Source organism: Geospiza fortis, unplaced genomic scaffold (genome assembly GCF_000277835.1).
Source record: "Geospiza fortis unplaced genomic scaffold, GeoFor_1.0 scaffold403, whole genome shotgun sequence".
Classification (NCBI taxonomy): domain Eukaryota; kingdom Metazoa; phylum Chordata; class Aves; order Passeriformes; family Thraupidae; genus Geospiza; species Geospiza fortis.
Window position 1 is genome coordinate 2,728,816 of NW_005054336.1, and position 24,235 is coordinate 2,753,050.

Genomic DNA, 24,235 nt, shown 5'->3' on the forward strand with positions numbered 1-24,235 from the left:
CAGAAAACTATCCTGAATTCAGGATCAGCCTATTACAATTAGCCTGTTCCAGGAGCTAATAGCCATTTTAATATCATGTTTACTCTCAAAGGAAATTTTAAAGTCCTTATTATTAACTTTTTGCCAAGTAGCACTGGGAAAAAGGTCCATCAAATTATTACAGCCTCAGTGGCGTTACTCAAAATTATAAAAATAAAGACAAGTCCTTAGTTTTCCTGCCTTCATTTCATATAACACATGTTAAACATCTGTATCAGGCATAACATCTTAAAGTTTTGAGGATGAGGATGTCAAGGAAAACAATAGTGAATCCATTGCCAGGAACTCTGACTCCATGTATTCATATGTATTCAATCCTAAGTATTCACATGAGATTAACTTTATAATGCCCCTCCTCTCTCCTGTTAACTATTTCAGTTGTAACTGTGTGCTCAAAGCAGCTCAGGGAAATTCAACCAACAGGCATAAGAAAAGAATCCTCCATTTATTTAGGACTTGATAATATACTTGAAGAGTGACTGTCATTTAAAAATAATTTTCTGCTCTTCTATACACATTTTTCTGGTGCTAATTTCTAGAGTTTCCAAGTGACTCTGCAAACAATAACTCTTCCTCAGAACAAACAGCTCCATGAGGAAGCAACTATCTCCTTTCTAAAAACTGAGAAACTGAAGCACTGAAGATACCCATAGCCAAAGAGAAAGTTATTGTAAGAGTTCAGTAGTTCCTGGCATTCAGCTGAGACCCAGATCAGTACAGAAATGCACACACGCACTCACTTCCCCAGGAATATTTGATCAAATAAAACAAACAAAAAAGGCTTGCATTTTTTCTTGCCAAGTTCAATATAAACACTTGAGGCTATTACATGCACCCGTATTCTATTTCCTATGATAAAGCACGGCCAAATATGAATTGTGATAAAAGACATTTCTAAGAAATATTTGGAAGAGATTGGAACTGTGCGGGTTCTTACTTGAAGAAAGAAGACATTCCCAGTCTCAACATACAAGATTTCATCCCCACGGGATTAATGAATTAAAATACAAACAAATTCCTTGAAGATCATAAATGTGATAGCTCATATCATGAAATATTGTTTATATTTACCAGATTTCTGCCGTAACACAGAAGTGGTAAACTACTGATTCAGTTTCACAATGACTGTTCAGAATACACACTCCTATACATTTCCAGTCTGTCTTTTGTCTTCTTTTTCCCAGTTTATAGGGAGGGAAAAGCACTCAAATCTTACTAACCCTTACTGAAAAGCCTGCCTGCATCACCCCTGCCACATGCCCCGCCCCTCATCAGCCACCTCTTAAATTTGCAAACACTTGTTGTCTGTACATTCTACATGAGTGTCAAACAGAGTTAAATTAATGCATACACATATGTTGCATCTTTATGAGAACCATGATAACTGCACAAGTATGTTTAATGCATGAACTCTCCAAGGGATTTGCTAGAAGTTTACACTCCTCCCAGCAAGTAAGGAATGTGTAATTTAGCAGCATTCTAGCATAGTGCAGGTTAAAAACAAAACGACCCAACCTCCTCCAGCAAAGCAAGCCTTCACTTAAAGATTTTCAGATCTTGCATTCCCCATCATTAAAACTTCAGCCAACCTCTGAACAAATACATGATTTATTTAAACATGCTTTCGATGTTGCTAAATCTAAGTAATGTGCTGTCAAACAAAACTACTGGTTTTATATTGGAGTCTACTGGAAATACTACATGACAAGCAGATCTCTACCTTTGCTATCAGCATTTGCAGGCAACAGGAAATACCTCAGCTGGTAAATCAAGCCCATGTAACTTAAGGTGATGGGTACATTCTACTTTTAGACAAAGGGCCACTTGGAGTTGGTTTCTAAAATAATGGAAAAGATAACATTTGCTCTGCTTTGTTCTCTGAGCCTGATCCTATAAGTAAAATCTGATCTTTCCAAGTTGTTTACACTCTTTTGCTCAACACTGTTGCCAGCAAACCTTGCTCCAGCTTCCTGTGCATTTTTAGAGCAGCCATCTCCAAGGGCCGTGACTGGAAGTTGCTCAGGAAATGGGAGAAGGAGGCCATGGGTTTCAAATGCTGAGATCTATCCTGTGCCCTGCACTTCAGTACACCCCAAAGCACACAGACAGGCCAGCTTCGGGCAAACTGCTTTCTTAGCACAAGCACATTAGACAAGGCTCAAGCAGCCTCTTTCTGCTGGGCAGCGAGTATTTTTACTCAAAGCCAAGTGTTTAATTGTAGCCCTGTGTAACTCTGAGCAGGCAGCAGGGCACAGCCCTCATCCCCGTGCACGCGTGGCTGGCTCACGCTGTGCACGCACACAGCCGCACCAAGCTCCGCGTCACAGCCCAGAGGGAAATTTGGGCTTGTGCAAATGCACTTGAGTCACGCTGCTCTCTCGGGAGGTATAAGCTCCAGCTGCAGCCCATTCCATCCCAGCCCTGGGCACCCTTTAGTAACCAAGAAGTTACAAGTTCCCCCAGTACCACACCTCCACAGTGCGGGCACTCTTCTGCCCACTTCCAATGAAACTTCTGATTAGCTTGTGAGATCTACTCATATCAAATTTGTCTATGACTTAGCAATGGATTTAAAGTTTCCTGGGAGATGAGAGAAGCACGGAAAAATCTACAGCAGAATCACATACAGCTATTTAGTTCTCATAAGAAACTATGCTCAAAAAACCCAAAACAACCAACCCCAACTACCCTCCCCCAAGCAAACAACCCACAAAACCCAGAGAAAACCAAAAAGCCCAACAATTTGGTCTTCATTTCCAGAGAACTGATCGTACCTACATGTTTTTTCAGTCATTCACAGTGTACTTAACAGGATGATCACCCAGTGCCTGGTATACTAAGAAAGGTTTAAAAAACACCAAAACAAAAAAAAAAAAATCCCAACACAAACCCCCACACCACCACCACCCCCTCCAAATATAAAAATATCTGTTCCTCATTCACAGTCCCACCAAAAAAGCATAATTTTTCTATTCATCTCATGACAGTAGAAGATCTGACAATTTTGATTAATGGAAGTCGATGAGATATCTACTGAAAAAACTGTAAGTAATTTTTCTCATCATAAACTAGACATATAAGACCATATACATACTGAAAATGAACACAACAGCTGAAGTTTCATGGACACATACAATACACATTGAGCTGAAGTCACCACAAACCCAACAAGGCTGATACTGAAGTCAGTGCAAAGACTGATCCTGGCCAAGAGAATCTGCCTTTATTTTAATCACTTTGAAAGACTCCACTTGAAAGTTCTTTCAGCACAGATTTAGACCCTCTTTTCCTAAGTTCCTCCCTGTTAGATCATCATCTTTGTTCTCTCTTCACAAATTCTCTAATTGTGTACCCACACGGTGCTCCCACAGGACACAGTACTAAGGATTTGTGTGTGTAATACTGTAAGAATATGAACTAAAAGGCTCAGCTGTCATGGCATGCAATGTGTTCTTTGCACTTTGGCACTCTGTTTTGATGTGTTTTGAGAGTAAACAACAGTCTGGCACAACTTTATATCAAAAATTTTATTCTATTGTTGCTTCCAGAACAGCTGAAGTTTTTGCCAGTCCCTCCAAGTGCAGCACACATAACTAATTAGACTACCATAGTCAGCAACACTTGCTTTCTGTACAGCAGTCTCCCCTCAGTGAAGCATTAAGGCTGTTAAAGAATCTAAACTTCAGTATTTGTTTATAGTGGTCATGGCAGAGATCCAAAGGTATTCATGTTAATTTACAACACATTTAGGTAAACGATCTGCTTTTGAAGACAGCCAATTCTGCAAAGGCCTGTGGGAGATCTAAATCTGTTTCTTATTTCCTTTGCCCACCCCCTACCTTTTTTAAGTATACTTTGTGGTTGTGAAAGATAATGAAGAGGGTGGCTAGGTATGGAAGCAGTTTATTCATATGACATGTGAAGTGTAGGTGGACAGTCTCCATGCAAATTGCACATGGTTCTTTGTGGTACTTTGGTGACAATTCAGAAATAACTTTATGCAGCAAATTAACATATAATAATCCCATTTGCAGACATACTTATCACCAGGGATTTGGAGAAAAAGTAATTTCCCCTTTACCTCTCTTTCATGATGACCAAGACCCTCCTTGGGGTTTCTGAGATTGAGGACGTGCACCTCTTGGGGCAGGCTCGTCGTGCCCCGGCTCGCACAGCCAGACAGGACTGTAAAGCTTTCCAACAAGGCATGGACTGGGTGAGAATTGTTAACAGGCGACAAGACACATTCCCTCTGAGGCACAGGACCTGCAGAGAAAGACACAGACACACATCACTGGGAGAAAAAAAAGCAATGCATTGTTTATTCTTGTCAAATAATGATGGTCCTTTTGTTAAGAAAATCCACAGGAGCACAAGCAGAAGCTTGTGCTTCTCCACAAAATTAAGACTTTTATTCCCATTGCACTTCTAAGTTGTCCTGAATATGCTGACTCATTGGTTCATTTATCTTTGAAAGTCTAAATTTTCAAGTATGAATTCCAAAACTTAAGGTATTCTTTTCTTTACCAGGGAGGAAAACAAAGAGGGGGAAATAAAGTCTAAAAAAAACCCATTTAACAAAACCAAAAATAAATATACATTAAAAAAAAAATAAACAAAGCAACCAAAAAACCTCAACCAAAAACAACCAACAACTCCAAAAAACCTCTCAAAAAACCAAACAAAAAAAACCCCACCACCACCCCAGATAGCGGTCAGGGGAATGGGGTTGTCTTACATGTTTATGTCAAACACTTATCTGCAACTGTAAATGCCATCATGTGTATATAACAATGAAAACTTTCTATCTACCAGAAAGGTAATTATGTCAGGAAGGATTTGAGCGAGCTGGATTTGTTGCTTTTGAAGCAGTGCTGATTTATAGTGAACATCATTCAAATACATTGTACAAAACAGCAGGCATCTGTCACATGATGAAATGAAATGTTTGTTTACTGAGTCTATTTTGTGTCTGACAGCAATTATCTGCACTGATAACAGTTATCTAGTCCAAAACAGAGTGTACGCCCTTTCAAATAATCACCACAGCATGATGTAGTGCCACACTCTTATATAGTATGTGAGACTGTGTGATGTGATAGAGCAAGATAGCACAAAAGCAAAGCATACAGAGAAGTTTACATTTAAACTATATCCCAGGAAACTAAATCAAGACAAATATTTATGAAAAGCAGCCCTGCTTTTCCAAAACGGCTCAAGCCCACCCCTGACAGTAACAGATACATGTATGTTTTAGATTCAGAAGGTCGCAGGAGAACGTAATTGATTTAACCCCTAATTTGCACCAAAGTCACTCAGATAAGAATTAGACTCACATGAACCAGTCAGTTCAGAGGCTGCCAGGCATAAAAGAGAAATACAAGGCAGAAGCATAGCTTTTTTCCCGAATTGAGCACATCTGCAATAGAAGTAAAATGCTTCCTTTGAAGGAAGTTCAAAATAAAGAAAATCCTCAACTGATTAAATGGAACAGCTCTAGCTGGTTTTGTCAAGTCGAAAGCCAGCTATTGTCACACTAGAGATCATCTGACACTGGTGTACACTTATGTTTAATTGTATTAGCACTGACCTACACTTTGCTGGTTAAAACCACGGTTCTTCCAAAATACAGCTTGCAGTTGGCCATTTACTTACAAGTCAGAGTCTGTCTTAATCCAGACTATCCAGAAAAAGCAAAGCCCTTGAGCACAGGGAGATTTCTGCAGTGCCTCAGGCCACAAAGAGGCCGTTCCTGAAATCCACCAGTGCATAGTGCATATCCTATGAGCTCCCACAGAGCAGGAATATTTGTAAAGGAAATGCTCAAGGCATAAATTACGCATGCATGTGCTTGGGGTACAGAGAATAAACAAACTTTCTTCTCCTTAAATGAAGAGCTTAGCAGGAGCACTGACCAAGCAGCACTGACTTGAGGTTTTCTGGTTTTTATTTAGCTCCTGTTAAAGAATGCACATACAAAATGTGACTGGTCCAAGCAATGATACGAATCAGTTTAAGAAAAAAAATTAAAAAGTTGCCCTTTGTGGCAGCTGAAGAAATATTGAGGACTTGTAACAATAACAAAACCAGTAGAGAGGCTGCATTTTCCTGATGTACAAGAGCAGATCAGAGAACCTACTGCTAAATTAGCCCAGCCGCTGATGTGTAAGTCCTACAGCACACCATGTTACACAACCTGCACAAAGCACTTCTCTAAACTCCATAAGCATTTCTTGGGCTGGGAAGGAAAGGAGTACTTGTTCATTGTATTGTTTCTTGTCAGCCAGAATGGAATTGATGGTTAAAATGTTTCAGTCATAACACACACTCACCCACAAAGAACAAGGCACAAGACTGGACAAAACCAAAAATGGAATTGCTGACAAATATGTGCACTTTACTTAGCAAAGGTTGAGGAGAAAAAGCAAATACCTCCCTTGTGATTTCCTTGTGAACACCTGTCCCCATGCAGGACATCTACCAATCCTCCCCTCCAGCCTTTATCTGGTACTTTGAACAAATTTAATACATTAGATAAAAGACACCTGGATTTCCCCTCGCATCCTACAAGGGGAAGATGATTGGGACTGCTTTGTTCAGGCTGTAACTGCCTCCTCTGCTGGCACCTCAAATGCACATTAAGAAATCCCTCTGTTGTGCTCAACATGCAAGATGGAAACAGTCCCGGAGGGAGCAGAAGTTCACATCCTGGATAACTGTGTGCAGCTGAGCTTATCTGCACAGGGACGGGCAGCATGAGGCATGCCTGCTCTGCCTGCACTCCACCCTGGCTGGACAGGGGCCAGATCTCCAGCAGAAATTCCCTCACCTCGCTGGCAGCGAGCCCATGTGCTCTGCCACTCCTGAGCAGGGCTTACTGGGGTAGGGTCACTCTGAGCAGTGCAGCTCAGAGCATCTGCCTGCACACCTTGGCAGCCTGGGGCACGTCCCCTCTGTCACATCTCTTTGGAGGGAAGGGGTGCACAAAGCTGCTCCAAGCCACACAGTCCAAGAAACCAATGTTTTGGTAGAACTGCTTTCAGACCAGCCTCGTAAGAGAAAGGGATATAGCCCTGCAAATCTGAACCAATGACTGAACTATCTGGAGGATGCTCCACTGCAATCAGACCACACGTGCTGCGAGACTGCCCGTGTGCAAGGCATGCTGTGGGGGTAAATAACTGAGAGGTTGCTCCAGCTGTCTAATTTTTGCCAAGTTTCACACAGGTGCCTGAGTAGGTGTGTCCTGGGCCCATATTGCCCTTACCAGAAACTCAAGACTCTCAATCACTAAAACAATCACCGTTTCTCTTACATTGGCAATACCAAACCACAATCCTCATGTACTGTTATTGGCATATCTGCCCAACCACTAATCTGGGTGTAGTGTCATGCCAACATACAGTGGCATGCCTGGAAGTAGCAGCAAGTGAAAGGAAAAATTATTTCTAGATCACAAAGTCCACTGAATACTCAGTCTGTAAATGGCACAAGGCAGCTCCTTGTGCCACCTCCTCTGCATTTATGCTCTACTTTAGTCTATTCTTATACAGCATGCACCACAGCAATGCTGGAGCTATTGGCTCAACATTCATAAACTGCATTTCTTTCCAGCTCTTCCTACTGCACCTATAGATGTGCCCCACTCAAAGGTGGATGCTGCTACAAGGCACTGTCACTCCACTGGGAGCAGCAAGAGCTCTCTTCTACCCAAATTAGCAACTTTTGACTCCCTCGCAGATCCTTCATCTTTCTTCCTTCCTGCCACTTTTCTCTGACTAGAAAGCTGGCTATTTCCTCTATGAAGTTTAAATCCTACAAAATGGATATTTACCACTCTGAAAAAAAACCAAAACAAAACAAAGTCCTCCCTAGGATACTACTGATCTGATTGTTTATCACCTCCACACCACCTACTTGAAAAGCCAACAGGAAACCAAAGCCTCATCTACCGGGGCTTTACTGTCACTCTGCCCTCTACAAACCCCAGGATGAGGCTTTGCCAGTTTTCCACTCCAGCCTCACTCCCTGTTCCTCACCTGCATCAGCAACACCAACATCCTGCCAAAATTCATTATCAGTGTCCAATTAACACATCAAGATTGCCTTATCAACTCTAAATATGTACAGATATTCGCCTGCATCTCCATTCCAATCAAAGCATTTAAAGGGTCAAAGATATCTTCCATTTTATCCATCCTAGTGCTGTCACAATCCTTTAGTGCCTTCTCTGCTGAGAATTGAAGTGCGCACACACAGCCATCCTTGGGTTTTGTTTAACTTTGGAGCATGTAACCACTTAATCTTGTTAGTGAATCCTGGCTCCTACCCCAATCAAATTTTAGTTGCTTAATGCCTTTAGAGAATAGAAAACAGGTTAGGCAGTTTTATTTATAAGAACCAATTATTAGGTATATGTTTTCCAATATAATACTTATTTCAAATGTTTAGTGAATTCAGAATTCTAGAGAATTGTTGAGTATGGAATTATTTTTCACTTCCAATTAATATTTTAAAGGAAATCAGTGCAGACCCAACCTTGTTTGATACTGTGTAGCTGTGTCCATCTGGAACATATTCAATCAAATTTCAACATTCTTGTTTCCCATATCTACATGCTACTAATGAGTAACATGTGTTCTGCTGTAAGAAGGTAGCAGAAATGGGAGTAAGACTAAGGGGGATAACACAACAACCCAAGACCAACTCATAACTGTGATTGATTTTACTCAAATAGTAACGGGTAACGTAGTTTCTGTTGTATTTCCATGGTGATTTCTGCAGCGCTGTCAGCTGAAAAGCGTGAGCAGCTCCCGCAAATGGCGTGAATCTGTGCTGGGGGCTCCTCAGCGCATTAGCATGGTTCCCATATGCCATAGCAGAGGGTAAAAGCCACACCAATGGGACAGAACACTCCTCAGAAAAAGGACAGCTTTATTGTAATTGATTTTTGAATAAGAGAATGACAATAATCTAGTCATTATGTATAAACCCAGAATTCATCACTTCGTGCTGAAAGGCACATTAATATGTGGAGGAGGCTAACTCAAGCAGAGATTTCAGTGTGCCCAAATGACAGACTCTAATAAAAGAGAAGGTTACTTTTAAGGGTATTCTCTTAAATCTCTTAGTGACAATGATGGCTGGAACAAACCTACTTTTGAATGATAACAGAGAAGGGAAATCATTTGAATCTTGGACTAAAAAGCTTCATGGAGCACTTGAACAAGACTCAGCAATAACTTCTTCCCTTGATACTCGCCACTCATTTCCAAAGCTAAAAGTGCATGGGTAAAGGAACACTGTCCTACATGGAGCAATTGTTACCACTTACACAACCTTCTTCTCATAAAGGGTTGCTCATTGAAGGAAGCATTTATACCAAAAAATATATACAAGAGTTGAGGCAAATAAGAATTTACACAGGGAAGTGACAACTATCACTACCAGAGAAAACGTTAGTCACTATTACTTATTCGGTATGGGTGGCTGTCTAGCAGTAAACACTAAATTCCTTCCTGCACACCCCTTCACAGAAGACCACCCGGAAAGCCAAATTGCTAGTAATTTCAATGTAGAGGATAATGGACAACCTCCACTATTAATATGAAGAGCAGCTTTTATTAAAGATAACCATGAAAAAACCAGTTTCACACTCGCACTTGAAGCAAGCACTTGAACAAGACATCAATGCTCAGGGCCAGTTCATTCTGGAAAGCAGCCTTGAGAGATGAAAAAGAGAAGACCAGGTGGTAGGAAACATTACACAGCTTTGTGTCGAGAGACAAGGGCATACAGGAAACCTCAGTGTTTCTGCTCACAAATAGGAGAGGCACCTCCACAATGATCAGCAACCACAAGGAGCTGGGCTGTCCAAGAACACTCCTGGATTCCATGAGTTTCCTCTCTGAGTAAGTGGGACTGCCGTAAGAAAGATGCAGGGTACAGAATATCACACCTTCATACTGGCCAGGAGGAAGACTAAAGAAGATGACTGTCTAAAGCATTTTATCTTTGTATAAATCTACACACTTCCCTTCAGATCCTTAATTTTCAGGGAGTTCTTTTACTGTCACATCTAGTGCATATTTTTCACAGTGGAGCTACTTTTGACTGAATCGCCACTGGGGTAAGGGTGAGAGGCTTAAAAGTGCAGGGAGAAGAGTCACAAACATGGACCAATTTTGGCTATTTTGAAAAAACAAACCAATCCAACCCAAACACCCAAGATACCAGACTCCACAGGTATCTATTTGAATTCAGTGAGCTATAAAACTTCTACTGAGAAAAAAATATATCCTGAAGAAATACCCAGTACAGGTGGCAAGATTTGGTTGTAGAAGGAGTTAAAACATACAAGCTGTACTAACTAAAAACATGTGCTTTTGCAGAAACTCAGCAGAGATTTCCTATTCCAGTGCATCAAGCTCACTAACCTCCAACAACTCCATGACACCGTCCCTGCACCCTTCCCCTTTCTTCACAAACAAAAAAAATTCTCTGGAACTATGCATTAACCTACATTCCTCACCTTGACACTGACATCTGGTGCTAATGCTACATGCAATTAGACCCTTGCTCCATGTGCTGTCTATCCCAAACCATTATCCTCCAATTAATTCCTATTCCACTATTATCAACTCTGCCCAGACTTATTCCATGTATGGACCAAACTATTCAGACATTTCAACACATTAGATTACACTTAATCTCCCATGTCTTTTGATCCTCTATTTTCTGCAGTTTCTCTAGACATTTCTGTTATACATAGTAAAGTCTATCTAACATCATCTGCCAGCCCCTGGGAATCATTCAGATGATATGTCCCGTACCTTTTTAGGTTGTTGTTTTGCTTGGTACAAACTCCTGATGCTGGCTTCTTCTTCTAAGCAAAATAATTTTTTATGCCTCTCTGGTGGATGCATTGCAAAACATCCACTCCCATGGCTCCCAGCCACTGGTAGAAGCACAATGTTTATCTCTGTTTAGCAGAGATGATCTAATTTTGAGTGTTACCTGCATGGACCTCACAGTTTTTTCCATGTAGAAAAAAATTCAAATTACATTTTTAAATCAGAAATTCCTTCTTTCACTTTTTGAAAAATAAGCTTATATTGATCTTTCATCCTTATCAGGACATAACACTGATCCAAGTTTAATTCGAAAGGTTAACTCTCAAATAAAACTCAATTGCTGTAGTAATGCGCTGCTACTTAAAAAATATGAATTAAACCTAAACTATCCATTTAATGAAAAATTGCAAATTATAAAGTCATACTTCTTTGTTATACAGCAAAACTCTATTTCAATACCTAAGCAAGCAAGGCAAAGATAGGCAATGTCAATCAGTTCATCATCTTGTTTAACAAAAGAAACTCTAGGTGTCTTGTTTATACACATATTAAACAGAAAAGGCAATGAATGAAAAACCTGTTTGGTTTAACATCCGCTGAGCACAGTCTCAAGACATTGCTACCCATGAGGCATAATCTTAGAAAACAAACATCTGCACCTGGAAAACAAAGAAGTCTTTCAAAAGCAGATGTACTCTACCACAGAGCTACATTTCATGTAACCTCTGCTGTACTTGGTTCTGACCAGTACTGTCAGAGCCCGACCTTGTCTTGAGGTTTGCAGCAAGACACTGCTTACAGGAACTCTTCCTAGTATTTTTCCATTGCTGAATGTGCAAACTCATCCACATATGCTCTTACTCTCTCTTCCCATTCCTTCTCCCAAGCCAATATTTGGAAAACATTTCCACAAACATAAGAGCATCTTTTTAACACTCGTAAACAGAACAGCATGTATGCATTGACTTTCATTTAAACACATCCAGAAAGTACAATTTCTGGTTTCCATGTCAAAGAACTGAAAACAAAGTGGTTCACCAATGATTCAAAAAGGATTGTTGAGTTTTTCCCTTTGTTATCCTCAAGTAGTAGAAAAAAACCCCAAGTTTCAAGCAATTAGTCTAAAAATCAAATGCAGATTATTCTCTTGCACCAATCTTCTGTCCCATGAAGCACCCATACTTTTTTAAACAGTGGTCAGTGTTAGACTGAGGGCTTCCCTGCCCCCCAGGCATGGCTGTATTTCAGAAATGCCTGACTCAAATCACAAACTTTTCACAAGACTGCAAAAGATACAAAAATTATTTCAGATAATAAGCAATACCTAAAAATGCAGAGAAACATTGTGCCTTAACAGAAGCAAATTTAGCATTAAATTTTCATCCCTGTTAATGGACAAAGTTGTCTTCCGCAAACCGATTGCGCAAAGAGGGAGAAATGAACAGACAAACTATTTCTAACATTCCTTGCTCATTATTACCAAAAACATTTAAACTTCATGTTATAAAAGTCTATTTCCCCTAGAGGTAGCCTATAAATTGTCTCAGGTTTACCCCTCTTGACCACAGAAAGATAGGAAATTGCATGGAAACAATGAATGGAAGTGCACTTTTTATCAGAAAACAACAGGAAGCATTCTGCTTGGTTTACATGAGAGCTCTGTATTGGGGCCAAAGGGGAAAAAACTGTATAAAAATTTAATGCCTGCTTAGAGCAAAAAACTCTAAACCAGGTTTCAAAACCATTTTATTTTTAATAAATCAGTATTGGAACTTGTCAAACCACCTTACCCACACTACTGGTTTTACTGTATTCCTGAAATTGGGTAAATTAAAGATGACAGAGAAGGAAATCACAGATTTCATAAAATCAGTTTCAGGAGGCAAAGAGAGAGAACCATACTTACTTTCATGACCAGCCATACAAGAATTCATCAAAAAGCATGCACAAAAACACACATGTAAACTTCAGCAATCTGTGCTTATCTAAGGAAACAAGTGTTCTGAGTCTCTCGCAGCAAAATGTTACCTATTTAAATTGCAAATATATATTTCAGTTCCTTGCATACTCATGGATGTGCTTGGAAGTGCTGATACTACTTCTAATGATTTTCAAACCAACGCAAGAAGTGTTGGATTCTCATCTCAGGCAGTATCAATAGCATAGATGAAGGTACCAAAATACACAGTAATAGCAGGACTATAAAATGCATACACTAGACTGGGGGCAGGGGTAAGATTTCTGGCATAGATGGATTTTGTTGATTGTTTTGGGGTTTTTCTCAGCTTTTCTTAATCATAATGATTAAAAATATCCCAAGGCAATCCTTCAGAATTGCATGTAGCTGTTACGTGCCTTATCCTTACTGACTTTCATTCGGAACTCCATATGCAGCCATCTTTTGCTCAAAAATACAGTGTCCAAGGGGCATTGGTTATCCAAGGGGCACTACTATGCAATGAAGAGTTTATCTTATCTGGTGACTAATGAGAGCAACCTCAATGAGATAAGGAGACATTTAGAAGTGTCTTGTGTTTACTGATTCAGGGGCATCCCAACCACAGAGCTGAGAGCAACTCTTGCATTGTGAAAATTTTCCAATTGCTTTTACTGAATCTATTAGACACTTCACAAGCATTCCTAAACAATTACAGTATCACACAATTCTTCAAACCATTAACAGATTTTCCTTTAATTCATAACATTAGTATTATTTTGGACAGGTTATCCAAGCTTCAAAGTAAAAGCATAGCCAAAGTTTTCATTTTATTTATTTTTTTTATCTGGCCCAAGCTTCTTCCTTTTCTTCACACAGACACACTGAACTTACAGGAGTTCTGTTTGTACCCTTTTGTTTACCACTTCTATGAGCTCCTTTCCTTCTTAGTAGTTGGTTTTCTATCCAATTCCATCACTGTTATTCTGTTTAACCATTCCTACCTAGTCCCCTAAGCTTCATCAGCCTTTGGCATTCACTACACCTGCATACACAGGGCTCTTCTTTCAATAAGATGTCTTGCTTTTATCTGTCAATTCAATTATCAGCAAGTCATATTTTGGTCTTCAGAGAGCAAACAATGAATTTTGGATGCTGGTGCATATGGATGCATGCACATCTGGAGAGTTAAGAGAGAAGTGATTTCCTTTCAAAAATATCTTTTTGACAGCCACAGAAATGCAGAGTACCAGATGGTACAGCTGTCAGCACAACAGCAACTTCCTGCAATCATCTTCTGCTTTGTCACTGGGCCCAGGGCTGCATGGGAGCCTTGCCATTTGTGACTAGCCCACCAGAAGAACAGGCTAGCAGTCACTGCCTCTAATCCTTGGCCACTGAAGCTTGTGGATTCTGCTTGCAACACCAGGCACTCAGTGAAAAGCAGCTAGAGAGACCTTTCTGGTCTGGGGTTTGGTTTTTCCTCCCCTTAGTTCTGCCTGTCAGAAACTGACATAGAGGTGCTTCACTCAAGCATGAAACTTTGTAAGCCTTCCCTTTGCTAATCTCAGTTTGCACGCCAGAAGCATCACTCCATACTAAAAAAGGGAACATCTGCTCAGTGCTGTGTGTCAGAGGATCTGATAAACACCGCTGCTGGACGCAGTGCTGGAACGAGAGCAGCGGCACTGGAACACGTGATCCGCACGCTGCCAGCCACACCAGGCCAGGCTGGGGCTGCTTTTCCAGCTCCTCAGCTGCAAAGGGATTGAATGATGAGGGGTCCTCATCAGTGGACAGGACCCTTTGTAAAATAAAGAAACCTGACTTTGCTACTCAGGCTTTCAGCTGCAAGCAGCTGGCCACCACTTGCTTCAGTCCTATCAAACGCAGTGGGGATCTCAGAAGCAGCAAAAGCCAAAAGGAAGGAGAAAAACTTGGGGAAAGATGGCTCCATAATTGAAAGCAAACCAGCTTTTTCCTAATCAAAAATAACAGGATTACAAGTTCAATTGATGGCTGAATTTCTGTAACTGACCCTTTAAGGATGAGTTCATTATCACTATGTCTCACTAAACAAACCTTGAAAACTGATCTTGATCAAGCGCTCAAGCAAGACAAAACTTCCCTCCACAAAACACTTAAAAGCTTCAGTCTTGTCTTGAAAAATACAAAAAGAGATACTTAAAAAATCAATAAAGAAAAAGAGGCAAAAACTACTGTACTGTTCCACAGTCCCCACTCAGCCAAAATGCTTCTTGCCCTCAGCTGTAGAATCGGTAAGGAAATCAATCCTGGAATATGCCCTGCTACAGGTTCTCTCTTCAGACTTTAGAATATTTATTATTTCGTTTGGTTTTAACTAGGAAAGACTCTGTGCTCAATATTTTTCAAGGTTCTAAAGAAGACTAGGAAACACCATGTTGGCCCCAGTGCAGAGGAATGCCTCAAGCCAAGGCAGGTGTGGGCACGTGACTTCATGCCCGGACACTGTCTGAAGCTTGCTCAGGAGCACCAGCCCAGCTGCAGGACAGGCCCCAGGCCCTGGTGGCTGCTTGGCAGGTGACAAATGCTGTGCCTGGCACCCAGGGCACGGCTCTCAGCTTCACACAGACAGGGGGCCACATCATCTGGGTGGAGATGGGCCCAAGTGAAAAGTCTGCGGGATGGCAGGTTTGACAGAGCTATACATACACAGTTATTGCTACAGGTAACGAAAAACCAGTAAAATCTAGCATTGCAGATTTATGAGACAGGATGAATCATCCAGCATCTAACCACAGCCAAACCCAGGGTGCCTCAGTCTCTCCACTTTTCTTCTTCCCACCAACACTTTCCAGCTATCTTATGCCTCTTTTGATGCTGATCAAACCTGCCTTCCACAGGAGCTGATTCAACTCACTAACAAGACAGGAAAGTAACTCAGGAAAGACTAAGCAGGTTTCTGTTGGTTTTTGGTGCATTTGAGAGCAGGAAGGAAGGTTTGGGGAGTACCCAGGCTGGCTGTCACCATGGCCACTGGAATAACCTGCACCCCTGTCCCTCCTATGGGCAGCAGGGAGCCTTCAGACTTGATTGTGCTTGTGAAACCTCACTGACTGAACGTGAGAAGACCTTCCTAGAAAGAGATAATACTGTTGATTTTAGAAAACGTGCTGACTGTGCAGGACCAGTTTCCTTTTAGTCCATGATCAACACAATAGTGACACAAAATACCATGTTCAAAAGCTACTCATGCATTTTCACTTTGAATAAATATTTCCATGGTGGAGAACACAAATAGTCACAGCTTAACAACTGCTCTGATTACCAAAAAGACTTCATGCAATACCTCACTACACTCTATGTATGTACATATTTTTATGTGTAAATATTTATGCATACACATACATGTTCTCCATAGCTACCTCATCTAGATGCTGACAAAATACTCAGGGGAAGTGAGATCAATCAAACTTTAGTCATATAAAGGTATTTGTTTCACTTTTGAGGAGCATGTAAGAGACTCACTTTTTTTAACATAAAAGCCTTTCCTGAAGGAATTTCATTTTATTTCCTCAGCACTACTATAGTCTCACCATGTACAATGACAGGACATAGCAGTCATGACACATGGTCTCTTAAAATCGCCTCCCTAATCAGCGTTCGTGTAAGCCCACTCTTAACACCTCATATGAAATGCAAAACTGGAACTACTCCCTTTGTAAGGGGTAACCATATTGCACTTCTGCACTCCCCTTGCTTTCTCATCTCTACTTCCTGTGTTAAACTCCTGGAAACCGCATTTACAGCTGCACTGCAAAGATCACCTTAGATGTAGCAGTATTAGACCTGACGTGGGAGAAGTCTGAACTGGTTTAATAATTTAAGTGCATACAATGTCACTTCAATTCATTTACATATTTAGGACCTCCAATCATAAACAGATAAATCTATAGGTTTTAACCATAAAAGGCTTAATAAATAAATTAAAATAAACATTTTCTCATCAGTTTTGTCCACAAGTTTGTTTGCTGGGCAAAATATCTGTCCATATCAAGAGCATGTTTTTGTTCATCTTTTGCTGCTAATTCTATAAAACTGTCAATATTCAGACAAGCAAATAAAGAGATCTTCTCTTCAAGTCAACCACTTTTGGCTTATAGCTGTGAAAAGCAGAAACCATCTTTGTTTTTTCATCCCCAAACTGGAAGAAATTGATCTTTGCTCTCTCAATAAGGCTGACTCAACAGGATGAGTGGAATACAAGCACTGAGATCAAGTGGCCTCAGACATTCCTATTTTGAACATCTACACAAAAAGACTGAAAAAACAATATCTGAATTTAACAAGCTCAGTGCTTACAACACATTCTAAACAGAACCTGTTTTCAAAGTGTGATGTTACATCTTACACTCAGCTGTTACTCTAATACTGACGTGTGAAAAACAACCAATCCACCTTCCACTGGACCACAGGCCATTACACCACAGCTCAGGGTTGCCGTCATCACAGTGAAGTTATCCCAAAGTAAGATTACTTAAACCAGAAATTCCATCTGCATAAACCTAGACAAATATTTTTCAAGGTATTTTCAAGAAGTTAAGGATCCGAGACTTTTGAAATGCTTGGCCCCAGTTTCCTAAAAACATAACTATCATTTAAAGTGCAACTTAGCACTTAAGAGAAATGGTTTGCACTAACATGGCTCCATTGCTATATTTCCCCCTTTTATAACCTGTTAACATTATTACCACTAATTTATAGGGCAAAAGAAATTCAGCAGCTGAAAAAATGAGCTTGTCCTTAGGCAAATAATTTGGTGGCTTTTAAATGAGACTTCAAATTAACACTTTTTAGCTAACACAGCAGGTTCTCTTTGAATGTTTTACATGAAAAACACCCCTTAAAGTTTGTTCACATCTTCCTTAAAAAAAAAAAAAGGCATATTGCAAAATACAATTAATGGAGGAGAAACTGATGGTGGGAGTATGTAATCAAACAGCACCTGGCCAGAATGCCACAGTACAGCATATGCTCCATGTCCTGCCTGATCCTCCACCCCTCTGAACCCAGCAGTCCAGCCCTGAAACACAGTAACAGCCATAGATGGGAAACAACAGAATGTCACAAACTTAAATGGAATTGTAATCTGAGAATTATATAAGGAGAATTGGGACTGGAAAGATTATTTTGTATCAATTGCCAGGTAAATGGATGCAAGCTCCCTCCTCTGGGAATCCCAGAATGATAGAATGGTTTAGGGTGGAAAGGACCTTAAAGATCATCAAGTTCCAACACCCCTGCCATGGGCAGACACATCTCTCACTACCCCAGATTGCTCAAAGCCCCATCCAACCAGGCCTTGAAACCTGCCAGGGATAGGGCATCCACAACTTCCCTGGGCAACCTGTTCCAGTATCTCACCACCCTCACACTAAAGAATGTCCTCCATATATCCAACCTAAACTTCTGCCCTTACACCTTGTTCTGCCACTATACTTCCTGAATGAAGAGTCTCTCTCTCTGCCTTTCTTGCAGACCCCCTTCAGATATTCTCAGGCCTCCATGCAACCTTCTCTTCTCCAGGCTGAACAGCCCCAGTTTTCTCAGCTTTTCTTCCAGAGGGAAGGTGTTCTAGTCCCCTTATCAACTATGTGCCCTCCTCTGGACTTGCTGGCATCTCCAGCCTGTCAGTGTCCCTCTGGGTGACTCTCATTCCCTGCAGTGTGCCAGCTCAGTGCCATCAGTGAAGTGACTGAGGGTGCTCTTTTCCAGGCACTGCATCCTACCAGTCCTTCCCCAGCTGAAGGCAGCCAAGGCATTTACAGGTAAGGAGGAAGTCCTTATGCCTCCTCCTTCCTGCCATCCCCCACGTACCTGTGATAACCATGAACATAACCATGAACACAGAGTGGATATCAGAAATTACATTATTTCCTTCCTTCTCTGCACAGCCTTTGCCTTCTACTCTTTCTTTTCACAGTTTCCCATTTCTTTTCTCAGTCAAACCTCATCTTCCTTCCTTCAGTCTCTACAGGAAAAGTGACCACAAACTTACTGGTTCACAGCACTATCTTGAATATGCATCAGGGTGTACAAGAGCACTTTTACTAGTCTTTGTTTCCTGTCTTTTTTCATTAGAACCTCTCTGGGGTTGAACCACTTGGGCCTTGGCAATCTGTTCTGCTTGACTCACAAAGCATCCAAGCTTGACTATTCCTATCTGTATCAACATTGTGTGTTACTAGGTCATCACAGCAGAAGTCCATGTTGCAGGAAGATAAAACACATCATGCTTGTAAACACACAAGTGTTATATGTTTGACCAGATACTCTCCAGTGTGCAACCACAGTGACACCCCGCCCTGTGAACCTTGTATGGAGACAATTAGAGGTGCATGAAAAAAATAAATATATGCACCAAAAAAGTTTATAAACACAGGAGTGCTGGTCTCAAAAGCATGAAAGAGCATTACCACCAGAAAACTACATAGATTTTTTCAGCGACAGTTTGTTGGTTTTGGTTTGTTTTTTTTTAATCTTGCTTTAATTAAATACTAACTGTGTTTGTGGAGAGCTTTTCAATAAATAGTGACTTTCCTGGTAGGCATCCTGTAGCTATACTGTAGCCTTCAAATCACGAAGCTTTTGTCTTTTAGGGATTATTCTTTCAACCTAAAATTGAATATCAGGCCCCTTTTTGTGCCTAGGTGCAACAGCATTCCAAAAGAAACCTATAAGCAGTAATGCAACTTTAAAGAACAGGGTTTTCTTAATGTTTTTGTGTTTGATATTATTTGCAAGTTAAAATGCATTTTATACTTACCCAGTTTTTAATTAAAAGATAATTTGGGGGTTATGTGAGCATTTCAATATTTCTTACCCACTTCTAAACTGGGAGGTTCTGTGGGAATTCTTTTTAAACCTTGGGTTTGGGTAGTCTGCTCTATTAAAATAAAGAAAGTCTAAAGAGCATTACCCATACAAAGAGCTGAAGGTCATTATCCAACTGTGCTCATTATCTCATTATATGGTCTAATTCAGTAATGTGTTTTCTTCCTGGATGTGATAATTAGCTTTGTGTTTCTTTGTTTCTAACAAAAGCGCGGAGATACTGGAATCCTTTAAGGAAACAGTGAATCATTTTGGAAGGCTGTCTGCAATAAGAGTCAAAGTTACGACCCTTCCTAGTTCTTACAATTTCATGGCCTCCACTTCCCAAAGCAATCCGCTCTTGGACCCCTGCTTTTAGGAACACAGCTCCTAAAAAAGTACAAGTACCAATAAACTGAAATTTTCTGGTGAGAAACATCTCAATATACACATTCAGAAAATGAAAATTCATTCTAAGTAAGCTACAAAATCCACAGAGAGACTAGGTGTTTCCCTTTCCATAGAGGATTGAAATCATAGTAATATACTCACAGCTTAATCAAGTTAGGGCCAGTATGTACACTGTAACACAGCCAAGTCCTGAAATCATTACCTTAAACCCAGCACACATGCTGAAGACTTTAGCAGCACACACTGCCTTCAAGTCCCATTGAAATCTGTAGATTCTCGCAGGGATGTTGGGGTTTTATTATCTCACAGGGTCAAGCTCTTAGTCCTTAATCAGGCAAGAATCCAGATGAGGTCCATGGGAGATATGCCAGAGAAAGGACTAAATGGAGAGTGAGAAAGGATGACTCTAAACAAGCTGGGAGCAGATCTTTATACAGAGCAGAGCTTGCATATTGTATGCCTGATTCATAGGCAGTAATTTAGCTCATGCAGATGGCAGCCACATGTAAAAAGATTTGGCCGTATATATCCTATACTTGCACCTCATCCTCACTGAAAAGAAAAAGGCCCATCAGCAGGCATTAGTTCCATTATTTAAAATGTAAATTTTGACAGAGTAAGTCCAGTAACAAGATTTTCAAAACTGTTGAAGTAACATAAAGGGATATATATTTAATTGTAAAATAAAACACTAACTAGTATCCCTGAGGTTGTTTTCTGCCAACCAGAAATAAAACAAACCCCACACCAAACCAAAATCATTCTCAATGAAAAAGTAAAATTGCTCACTTAGGAAAGGTCTCTCAAAAGGTCATCTGCAATATCAGAGCTCTGAAATGAATCACTCACTAATGCATCTCTTTCCATTCCCCCTGAGGTAAAGTTCTGTTTAAGGAGTTTCTTACTAAATGCCACCCCTCACTCATCTCCTCGCTATCTGGGCAACAACTGACACTTCACTCACTACAGCCCTTCTTCCCTGCCAGAACACCAAATTATTTTCTTCTCCTTGACTTCCTTGTGCTCATTTCTTCCCTTATTAATAAGCACATTGTGTTATCCTACAGGATTTCTCCCCATATAGTTCTACAAGGGCAACTGAAGAAACACAGATGTGGTTCTACAAGAGTTAACCAATTCCACATTTTCTTCATGCACTGCCCAGCTGCTTGTTAGCTGTAACCAGAAGGAGCACGCACATTGGCAGTTAACTGCTAAATGCATTTTCAAAACTAATAAGAAGCTGAAAACAATTCAAGCTTGGGACATGAGTACAGCGTATTCTCCCAGGCGAGCAGCAGATATAAAAGGAGAACTGAGATGGCCTCCATATGAAATCACAATGGCTCTTCTCCTCAAATAATCTTTTACTTTTTTTTTTTTTTAAGGGAAGCTGGGGAAAGGGTTTTGAACTCAGGAAATAAGTAATTTGTGCCCAATGCTAACACAGCCTTTATAATGCATGCATCTTAGTATCACTGCTGCACAGAAAAAAGTCTCAGGGAGCATCAAAGCTGATTCAGGTTTCACAAAAATATAAAATGTTCACACACACATCTGAAGTACTTCCCTTTCAGAGACCCCACAGGTGCAGAAATCCATCTCTCTGTATGGCAAAGGTTCAACTGCCATTTAAGGGCTTACACGAAGGAAGCATGAGCCTCCTTGACACCAGAGGGAACACATGGGGGGCCCGAGAGCTGGCAATAGAGCACAACTCCTTGTCTTCTCCAGTACAGGAAAATGCCTGTTGCTCCTTCTTCAACAAGCAAACAAACAAGGCTTCAGGAAAAAAATGCAGGTACATTCTGTAAAAACTAACCAGAAAACACTAACTGAATGTAAAAATGCAAGATAACAGAAGCTTTCTTAGCCCCTGACATAACTGTAGGCAGAGACCTCCGTGATCAGGATGGCTTTTTGCTTCCTACAAAAAGAACAACCAACACCCCAGCCCTACATCTGGGGTAAGCAGTGAGAAACCTTTCAGTGAGCCTTTCAAAGTGACTGGGCAACACTTAGAACAGCACTATTTGTTTTCAAGTACAATCAGTAAAGGATAGTGTTATTCAGAAAACAGTCACAATATCCTGGAACTTACTAGATGCAAAATAACTTTGCAGTGCAGTCAGCAGTCTGAGGGGCCTCATACACGATTTGCAAGCTTTCAAACAGTCCCTCAGAAAGGTGGGGGAATGAGTAATCTCTCTTCCTGCTAAACATTTAAAGTACACATAAAAGCTATCACTGAGTCAGCACTTGGTGGTGGCAATTCATCTGGTTTGTTGGGATTTTTGACAGCCTGAAAGTAGCCATTGCTATGCATCTTATATGCCCTTTTTTTAAATTACTAGTATTATTTTTTTAGAAGAAAATACCATGTAAGCAACCCATTTCAGCATATTTGTAATTAGGAGGTAATATCAGGTTTTGATTTTGGGTAAAAAACAGGAGTCAGGGACTGAAAAAAACTTAGATGTCAAACAAGATACAAACAAAAAAACAAGCAGACAAACTAATGCACGGCCCAGTTAAACTATATGGTTGGGTAGAGTTGAACAAGATCAAATGGTTCAGGCTTTCACTTGCTTATATTGTAGCATAACACACTGACTGTGAAGGGTTCCAGTTCAAGAGTCCAGAGGAGGACTGCTGCCTCTCATTTATTGAACAGTCTTCATAGGAGAAGCATAGAAGTTTCAACATTGCATTGTACAGCAGCACATTTCCTTTTTGTAATGTATTGCATATCACTGTGGGAAACTAGCTGGCAAACTCTTGTTATGGGTAGAGTTACATAAGTTACATGAACAAAAAAAGTGCTTCTGTCAGCTTTTTCATGTACTTTTGGGTAAGGATGTATAGCCGTGCCAGTAAACCAAATGGTTTTGCTGCTGTATATTCCAATTCTGACAGGCTGTTTTACATTGTGGTTGTGTCCAACTGTGCCACCAGGTGAGGCACAGATCAAGTTACTTAAAATACTTGAACAATATTTCAATGCTCTCCTTCTATAAGGGGAAACTAATTTTGACCTAGTACAAACATGACCTGCTGCAAAAAAGGGAGGCTCCACTACCCCGGCCACACACTTCCAAGGGTCCCTTATTTGCTCTAGCAGTCATGATGGTTCAGAGAAAACCAGCCACTTCTAGGACTTCAAAAGCTCTCAAGCTTACAGAGGAGCTCAGTTGAAACTTATTCTTCCTATCAGTGGACTAGTAGTTTAAATTCATTGAATGGAATGGAAGTTAACAGCCATACTTTCACTAATACCTCATGAGATCTGTGATAATTTACTGGCCATCCAACCCAGAAGCAGGCTTAACCTTACACTGCAAGGCAAGTCACTTGGTGAAGCAAAAACCTGAGTGTATCCTGCTTTAGAAAAGCCACCACCCCCTACTGACCAACTGTAGCAGGGTATCAGCCTTTTCTAATTGCACACGGACAGCTGGGTAACAAACAGCCCCACTCCCTCCCCGAGCACAGCACAGACCCGACTCATGCACAGAGAGAGCCCAGGCAGAGCAGTTTGACCGTCCCACCACTCACAGCCCTACCACCAGTGCCACAAGTTTGGCTGGAAAAGAACCAAGTTCTTGTTGAGGCCAAACAACCTTTTCTCTGGATAACAAGGCTATAATAACAACTTGAATATATTCAGAAACATAGCACAGAAGTGTACTCTCATCTATTGTTTTTTAATTGTGCTTACTATTAACCATTAACAATTTAGTTAACCCCTTTGGACAGTTCACTGCAGTTTTCATTCACTGTAAATGCAGAGAGACCCCATATGTCACCCACTACACACTGTTCAGCCACTGCATGAAAAAAAATGTTTATCTTTAAAGCTTCCAATGTAACTGCACTGTTGTATTTGAATGTTCTTTGAGATCATCCAGGATATTACAAAGATCCTTGTTTAAAAAGTCTCTTCCAGCTGTTCTATGTGTATATTAGGAACATCGCAAAGGCATCAAATACTCATTAGGGATGAGATCATCGTAACTAAAAAAAAAACATACTGATGCACATCTTGGATACAAACAATTACAGTGAGATACTGAACACAGGAAGAAGAACATACCCCAAGTAAAGAGGGGAGCAGAGAGCATCGCACTCATTGCAGGGTCCC

At 40.6% G+C, this 24,235-nt stretch overlaps 1 protein-coding gene across 1 annotated transcript in view; it reads right to left on the minus strand.

Moving 5' to 3' along the window:
- The window catches only part of TGFBR3 (transforming growth factor beta receptor 3), a 96,682-nt gene that overhangs the window by 61,725 nt on the left and 10,722 nt on the right, over positions 1–24,235 (minus strand). The window contains exon 2 of the mRNA XM_005422123.2: positions 4,121–4,305. Within this exon, the coding sequence (XP_005422180.2) occupies positions 4,121–4,305 (185 nt within the window). The remainder of the gene's footprint in view (positions 1–4,120; positions 4,306–24,235) is intronic.